Source organism: Orycteropus afer, unplaced genomic scaffold, assembly GCF_000298275.1.
Source record: "Orycteropus afer afer isolate SDZICR_OR568_19922 unplaced genomic scaffold, OryAfe1.0 scaffold00026, whole genome shotgun sequence".
Taxonomy (NCBI): Eukaryota; Metazoa; Chordata; class Mammalia; order Tubulidentata; family Orycteropodidae; genus Orycteropus; species Orycteropus afer.
Genome location: NW_006921613.1, coordinates 2,577,992 through 2,587,004, shown reverse-complemented (window position 1 = coordinate 2,587,004; position 9,013 = coordinate 2,577,992). Strand labels below are relative to the sequence as shown.

Genomic DNA, 9,013 nt, shown 5'->3' with positions numbered 1-9,013 from the left:
GGAAGTAGATTGCCCAACCTTCCTTCTGAGGAGTGGCTGGTGGGTTTGAACTGCCAGCCTTCTGGTTAGCAGTCAAGTGCCTTAGGCACTATGCTACCAAAGCGCCTCATAACAAAGTTGTTGTGTGCCGTCGAGTCGGCCCCGACTCATAGCGACCCCTCCTTGGGTTTCCGAGGCAGCTGGTGGATTTGAACCGCCAGCCTTCTGGTTAGCAGTCAAGTGCGTTAGCCACTATGCTACCAGAGCTCCTCATAACAAAGTAGTAAGTGCTAATTCAAGGAGCACAAGCGCAGTTCAGTAGGATCTCACATAAGAGAGAGTATCCCTGTCTAGGGGACTCCACACAGTATTTATAAATGAAGTAACATTTGATGTAGATGTGTACAATTTGGTCAGTTTATGGTAAGAAAAGGGAAAAAGACATTAAAATGGGCGGTAAAGATATCAACAGAATTATGGAAGTAGGAAATCTGGGCTATGATCAGTGAGATATAGGATCTTTCCAGTGGGATGTATGGTCTATGTACACAATGAGTAGAAAATAATACAGGTGTCTAGAACAGCAAAACCAGTGAAGTATTTATATATGAATATATATGTTGTTGTTGTTGTTATGTGCCGTCGAGTCGGACCCAACTCATAGCGACCCCTCCTTGGGTTTCCGAGGCAGTGTCACTACGGAAGTAGATTGCCCCATCTTCCTTCCGAGGAGTGGCTGGTGGGTTTGAACCACCAGGTTTCTAGTTAGCAGTCAAGTGCCTTAGGCACTACACTACCAGAGCTCCCATGAATATATATAGAGAAATTTATTTTAAGGAAATGGCTCTATAGTTGTAAAGGCTAGAAAGTCTCGTGTCTGTGGGTCGGGCATTAGGCTGGAGATTTTACCTGACTCATATGGTTTCAGGCGCTAACAAACCCCAAATCAGCAGGTCAGGAAGGATACTGGTTCATGGGGTTGCAAGAGCTGACAAATCCCCATGTCTGCAGGTAAGGTGGCGGGCTGTTGGCTCACATCCCAAAAACTGGAGGTCAGAGGATAATGAGTTGAGTTGAATGCAGGATCTAAAGTGAGTGAGCTTCACCAGTATATATTGGATGCAGGACACATTCCCAAGGGAACTCCCCTTACATCAGATCACAAAATGGAGGATAATTACCTAATACTGAGAATCATGGCCTAGCCAGTTAGGCACAAAACATTAACCAACATTATAGGGAAAGTAGTTTTGAACTAGATGATTATAAGTGAATGTATGGAATTTGTATGATATTTGTGAGGCATTGTGAAGGAATATAGAGAATATATAGAGTATAGAGAATAGGGATGGGGAAGAACTTTAGATGGCAATGATGAGTGATGTAATGATTGGAACTACCCTTTAAATGTAAGTTTTGTCATAGAGATGTATTAGATGGAATGGAATATTAGGGCAAGTTTAATGGCTATAATTAATAGTTACTGTAGAATGATTGCAGTGTTCCTGCAGAGGATGGAGATGTTTAGAGAGAAATTTTGAAGTTAGTGTTTATAAGATTTTTCAACTGAATAGATATAGGGTAAAAGAAAGAAGGAGGAGGTAAATATGAAGTATGTGTGCCTAAGCAGTTGGTATCATTGATTAGGAATAAGGATGTAAGGAGCTTTTGAGCAGCCATCTAAGTGGCAACTATTGGTTTTCCTGTCAGGAGCAAAAAAGAGCAAAGAAAATCAAAGATGCAGGGAAACAGTCCAAAGAACTAATGGACCATGTGAACCCCAGCTTCCATGAGCCTGAGGCTAGAAGAACTAGATGGTACCCAGCTACCACTGCTGACTACTCCTATCACAGTAGGAGGTCCTGGATAAAGTAGTAGAAAAATGTGGAACAAAACTCAAGATCGTAAAAAAGACCAGGCTTACTGGTCTGATACAGAGAGTGTTGGAACCCTTAAGACTATGGCCTTTAGACCATCTTCCAGCCTGGAACTGAACTCATCTCTGTGGCTCAAGTTTCAGCCAAAAGATAGTTCCGGTGAACAATAACACCAGTGAGGTACACACTCATTAAAACAGTCAACCATATGAAATCAAAAGGGCAGAATTTGTCCAGGGATAAAGCTTAGAAGGCAGGAGGGATAGGAAAGAACGATGAAGGGAAATGGTGAACACAAGGAGGAAGTGGTAGGAGTGCTGCTACATTGCTAGAATTGCAATCAATGCCACAAAACAAAATGTATATGAATTGTTGAATGGAAAACAAATTTGCTCTGTAAACTTTCACCCAGATCACAGTAAAAAGTAAGTGAAATTAAATTTTAAAAAGTAAGAGGAAGAGCTTTAGCTCAGTCAAAGTATGTTGCATCAGACAAACACACCTACTGAAACCCAACCATAAAAGCTGAAAAAATTAAAAATGATACAACAGTCTGAAGGCATCAAAGAGCAACCGAGGCAACCGGGAATTGAGAGGAAAATATCCCTGAGGATGGAGACTTGCATTGAAGCAAGCTCCTCCACATTTGCTGTTATTTTCCCCTTTGCATTTGCTTCTTGCAGCAACAGGGTACAAGTGCTGAACAAGGCAGTAGCCCTGAGTTCTTAACAATCTCCCTGAGCTGGAGAAATAAATATTGGGTTTGGGCTTACCAAGGATTTGATTTGTGGAACCAAGCCCCTAAAGATAGAAGAACTATGGAAAGATGAGCTGAGTAATCTGCATCCAGTTTCCTCTTGAGGTATTTTCTTATTACTAATTTGCCCCTGTGGGGAATATGGATAAAAAAAGAAAGAAAAAAAGGCAGAAAGGAGACAGTAAGTGATTAAAAAAATATTCACAGTTAATTATGTGCAAATGATGCCTTTTGTGTTAAGTAACATTATTAATTATTTTCAGGTGGTTTGAACCTTTTGTCATGCAGTGGCTGGATGAAAATGAAGACGTGTCAATGGAGTTCCTTCACGGAGCACTGGGAAGAGACAAAAAAGATGGAGTGCGTTTATATTACTTAACATTGCTTATTCTCAAGATTCATTTGTACTGCTCAGTCTTATGCTAAATTGCTGGCCTCATTGTTATTAATCAGTTGTTTTTTTAACTCTCCAATGACCAAAAGTAATTTAAAACAAAGTTCTAAAGGGCTACTTGGAACCCTAGGGAACTACTTAAATTGAAAAAAAAATAAGTCACCCCTTTGCCCCAAGATTCTTCTTTTCTTGTTGGTCTGAATCTGCAAGCTGACTAGGCGTTGTTGGTGTCCCGCAACCTTTACAGGATTTCTAGATTATGGGTCAGATATCCTCCCAGTCCTGCTTCAGCAGCTCTCAAAACCTTGGACCCACAACTGGCTTGTTAATTAACCTATACCTGTGGGAAATAAGAAATAGAAAAGAACCAATCTTTCCATTCAACAATGCAGAAAACAGTTAGCAGAAGCCTACCCACTTATTAGTTCCACTACACTCTCCAAAAAAAGGAGATGCATGATCTTGAAGTAAGTAAGTGTTTAATTACTGGGAAATGAAGGTGTATAATGATACATGATTTAGTTTATGTGAAATGATGAAAGTCTTTCTACACCTCAAATGTGCTCATTGGGATGATTTCATCTTCTCTCCCTTCAGTTCCAGCAGACATCTGATCATGCCCTCTTCTCTTGTTCGGTGGTTGACGTGTTTGCTCAGCTTAATCAGAGTTTTGAGATTATCAAGAAACTGGAATGCCCAAATCCTGAAGCATTATCTCATTTAATGAGGAGATTCGCAAAAGTAGGTCAACATGAATCCCTTCTTTTCTTAGGCTGTGGCATGTTACCGTTTCCTGCACAGAATCTGCAAAATGCTGTTGTTTGTCTTCTCTGAATGTGTGACCCAAATTCAATTTCTTACCCTAGTACTAATAGGTTCAGTTGTTTACAGGGTTTTCATCTAGACTCTCTCTTTCTTTAATGGGATTTGTCATCTTAGAAACTTCTTTGTTATTTTAATTAATAACTCACCCATTTGTAATTGAATTGATTACCATGGGTTGAAAAATTATTTGTTTCAAATACAGTGTTTTCTAGTGAAAAGTAAGCCTTAACATTTCATATTCAAATAGGCAAGTGTTTTTATTTTTTCTTTTTACAGACACTGGTATGATAAAGGAGCTCTGGTGGTGTAGTGGTTAAGGCGTTTGGCTGCTAACCAAAAGGTCAGCAGTTCAAACCCACCAGCCCTTCCATTGGAGAAAGATGAGGCAGTCTCCTTCTGTAAAGTTTTACAGCCTTGGAAACCCAATGGGGGTCACTATGAGTCGGAATCTACTCGATGGCAGTGAGTTTGTTTTTTGGGTGGTAAGATAAGAAGTACATTGGACTTAGAATCATGAAAACTGAGTTCTGATTTCAAACTGGCTATTAACTTGCAATAGGAATCTGAGCATTTAACTAGATTTTTATGAATTTAGTTTTATTTCTTTGTCAGATTAGTCCTGATTGACCAGATTAGTCTTATAGCCTCTTCCTCCTCTTAGAATCAAAGGTTTGCTGCATGCTTAGTACTATGTTAAGGGAAATATGAGAAGTAAAAGATGCAGTTTTGGCCCTTCAGAATATTTTTTATAAAATATCCCATGTAATAATCAAGAGCACATGACATGAACTAATTTGAAATGACATCAAGAGGGATTCAGCCTTAAGCATAGTGTAATCAACAGTAACTGAGACGAAAGAAAACTGACAAGAGCTGACACAGACAGGAGCTTCACAGGAAAAACGGGGCTTAAGGAGCTTAAAAGAGTGGAATAAGTGAAGTATTCTAAGCCAGGGGACTAGAAGGAACAAATGGAGAGTAAAAACTGAGCATGGCATGTGAAAGACAGTGGGAAATGGCCCTCTCTGGCAAAAGAAAGACCTGTTTGAAGCAGTAGGGAAAGTTGGGAGAATAAAAATGGCCTGAAGTCTTAAAGGGTGCTTATTTTCAGGCTGAGAAATTTATACTTAATCTTTGGGGCAATTTAGAAATACTGAACATTGGCAGATTTTTAAGCAGGGTAGTGAAAAACAGTAAAAACCATAATATTGTACACAGTCCTAGGTGGTACAAATGATAATTCATTCAGCTCCTAACCGAAAGCTGGTCAACTTAAATCTACCCAGATGCACCTTGGAAGAAAGGCCTGGTAATCTGTTTCCAAAAAATGAGCCTTTGAAAACCCTATGAAGCACAGTTCTACTCTGACACACATAGGTCTCCATGAACTGGAATCAACTTGAAGGCAATTGGTTTTATATCTGATCAACCATGTGAGGTCTTAGCTATTAATTCAACAAATGCTTGCAGATTGCTTAACTTGTAAGCTTTACTAGGCAGTTTAAAGGGTATAGCCATAAGCAAGCATAATTTGTGACCTCAGAAAATATATGGGGGTCAAAGTTTGGGAGGGCCAAATCTGTACACCTCCATGACAAAGATGAATACCATAATCTGGGCATCACAGAGGTTGAAAGAGGTCTAAACGCACACATTCTTTCTCTAAAACCCAAACGTACTGCCATGGAATTGATTCTAACTCATAGCAGCCCCCATCAGGTTTCCAAGACTAAATCTTTATAGAAGCAGACTGCCTCATCTTCTTCCATGGAGCAGATTGTCAATTCAAACCACAAACACATAATTACACGTATAAAAAGCAAATTCACTGCCATTGAGTTGATTCCAACTCAGAATGACCCACATCGGGTTTCCAAGGCTGTAAATCTTTACGGAAGCAGACTGCCCCATCTTTCTTCTGTAGAGCAGCTTGTAGGTTAGAACCACTGATCTTTTGGTTACCAATCAAATGCCTTAACCACACCACCAGAGTTCCTTCATTATATGTATATAGTATACATTTATATTACATTTAAATATAATGTGTATTCATATTAAACTACAAATCACCTACCATCAAGTGAACTTGGACTTACGGTGATGCTATGGGACGGAGTAGAACTGTCCCGTAGGGTTTCCAAGGCTGTAATCTCCACATAAGCAGATTGCTTCATCTCTCTCCCACAGAGCAGCTGGTGAGTTCAAACTGCTGACTTTTCAGTCAGTAGCTCATTTAACTACTGGACTACGAGGACCCTTGTATATTTATATTGTATGAAATGGCATTTTTATTAATTGTGATAGTATCGTTTATGCTGTGGTAACAAGTAAACTCAGAAATTTCAAAGGTTTCACCCCATAAATGTTTATTTTCTCCTGTACTACATTAAGTGTGGTTTGGTTGACTGTAGGAGAGGGCTCCACTGTCCTGTAACTTAGTTGTTCTAGACTGAGTTCCCTGTGAAAAGGGAGCATGGGGTTCTTAGAGCCAATCTTGTAAATAAGGTTGAAGAATAGACAAAGTGGCTGAACTTATTTAGTAGAAAATGAGAAGGCAATGAAGGTTTTTCAGGCAGAGAAGCTGTCAGCTAAATTGTGTTACAATATTTATCTGCCATGAAATATTTTGAACTACAGTCTTTTTATCTATTAACTAGGAAAACTAAAGTAGCTTACCTCTGTTTAAGGTCATTGCTAAATATCATCTATTTGGATCATTCCCAGAGGGGGCTTTCGTGGTGGCAGATGATTCTAATTTCCCAATATGATGATCTGCAGCAAATTTTGCAGGAGAATTATTCTAAAAACTCCTCTAAGTCTTTTCTTGACTTGCAGCTGGATTTTGGGTGACTGCCAAGAAAAAAATGAAACAGGGTCATTAGAGATAGTATTTGAAAAACATGTCACATGCTATTCTTGGAACTAAGGTTTACAATGGAAGCAGGTTCATTTAAGAATTTTTTTTTTATATCTCAGTTAATATATTTAGTAACATACTGTGATAATTGGACACGATATAAGAAAAGTAACTAGAATCTACCCTCAGAGTAGCCAGGCAGCAAGTTATGTATGGTGGGAAATACAGAAGAACTGGAGAAGAAAAAAATGTGTGTAGTTCCTAAGACGGCTCCAGCCCACACTCCACCCCTTGGTAGCTCTGACCTTTTGCCAGTTGAGTAAGCTGACTCTAGACATGCATGTGAAGACTGTTAGGGGTACAGCTGAATGGATTGGAGGGAAGCATAAAAGGGTAAAAAAAAATCCAAACCCATTGCCCTGAAGTCAATTCTGACTCATAGTGACCATATGGGACAGAGCAGAGCTGCCCCACAAGAGTTTCCAAGACTGTAATCTTCATGGAAGCACACTGCCACAACTTTCTCCTGTGGAGCAGCTGATGGGTTTGAACTGCTGACATTCGGGATAGAAGCTGAGTGCTTAACCACTGTACCATCAGGCCTCTTTGTATAAAAGGATAGGAGGTCACAAAGGTCATATTAGACATAGAAAAACACATTTTGTGAAGCAAGAAGAAAAAAATTAGGCTCTGTGTCACTGAGGAAATGCATGAATTTATGGGCACAATTAAAAATAATAAGCAATTTTAATCCATGAAAATTCAATACTATGCTATTATTATTATAAGAAACTAGAGATAGCATGACAGAATTTTGCAGAACCAAAGACTTATTCATTGCAAATACCTTTTTCAACACAAGACGGTAGCTATACATGTGGACTTTGCCAGACAGAGTACACAGGAATCAGATTGACTACATCTGTGGCAAGAGGCAATGGAGAAGTTCAATATCTTCAGCCAAAACAAGGCCAGGAGCTGATTGTGGAGCAGACCATCAACTGCTCATATGCAAATTCAAACTGAAGCTGAAGACAATTAGAAGTAGTCCAGAAGAGCAAAAATATGACCTTGATTATATCCCTCATGAATTTAGAGACTATTTAAAGAATAGATTTGATGCACTGAACACCCATGACAGAAAACCAGAGGAATTGTGAATGGCATCAAGAACATCATCCATGAAGAAAGCAAGACATCATTAAAAAGACAAGAAAGGAAGAAAAGACCAAGATGGATGTCAGAAGAGACTTGGAAACTTGCCTTTGAGAGGAGAGTAGCTAAAGCAAGTGGAAGAAATGACAAGATAAAGGAGCTGAACAGAAGGTTGCAAAGAGCAGTTTGAAACGACAAAGTTAATTATCATGCTGAAATGTGCAAAGACCTGGAGTTAGAAAACCAAAAGGGAAGAACACATTTGGTGCTTCTCAAGCTGAAAGAACTGAAGAAAATATGTAATCCTCGAGTTGCAATATTGAACGATTCTATGGGCAAGATCTCGAATGATGCAGGAAACATCAAAAGAATATGGAAGGAATACACAGAGTCACTGTACCAAAAAGAATGGATTGATGTTCATCCCTTTCAGGAGGTGGTATATGGTCAAGAACCAATGGTATTGAAGGAAGAAGTTGAAACTGCACTGAAGGAACTGGCAAAACACAAAGCTCCAAGAATTAATGGAATACCCACTGAGATGTTTCAACAAATGAATGCCATGCTGGAGGCATTTACTCAGCTATGCTAGGGGATTTGGAAGACAGCTACCTGGCCAACTGACTGGAAGAGATCCATATTTGTACCCATTCCAGAGAAAGGTGATCCCAAAGAATGTAGAAATTATCGAACAGTATCATTAATGTCACATGCAAGTAAAATCTTCCTGAAGATAATTCAAAGATTTTTGCAATAGAATATTCACAGCTTCCAGAAATGCAAGATTCAGAAGAGGATGTGGAACAAGGGATATCATTGCTGATGTCAGATGGATCTTGGCTAAAAACAAAGAATACCAGAAAGATGTTTACTTGTGTTTTATTGGCTATGCAAAAGCGCTCAATTGTGTGGATCATAACAAATTATGGATAACATTGAGAAGAATGGGAATTCCCAAACACTTGATTATTATACTCATGAGGAACCTGTGCATAGACCAGGAGGCTGTCACTTGAACAGAACAAAGAGATACTGCATAGTTTAAAATCAGGAAGAGAGTGTATCAGGGTTGTATCCTTTCACCATGCTGATTCATTCTGTATGCTGAGCAAATAATCCACGAAGCTGGACTATATAAAGAAGAACGTGGGATTAGGATTGGAGGAAGA

General features: G+C 39.2%; 1 protein-coding gene across 1 annotated transcript in view; it reads left to right on the top strand.

The window, feature by feature from the left end:
- UNC13C (unc-13 homolog C) overlaps positions 1-9,013 on the top strand; it is a 903,686-nt gene that overhangs the window by 655,488 nt on the left and 239,185 nt on the right. Inside the window, exons 20-21 of the mRNA XM_007935152.2 lie at positions 2,877-2,973; positions 3,605-3,748. Of these exons, the coding sequence (XP_007933343.1) occupies positions 2,877-2,973; positions 3,605-3,748 (241 nt within the window). The remainder of the gene's footprint in view (positions 1-2,876; positions 2,974-3,604; positions 3,749-9,013) is intronic.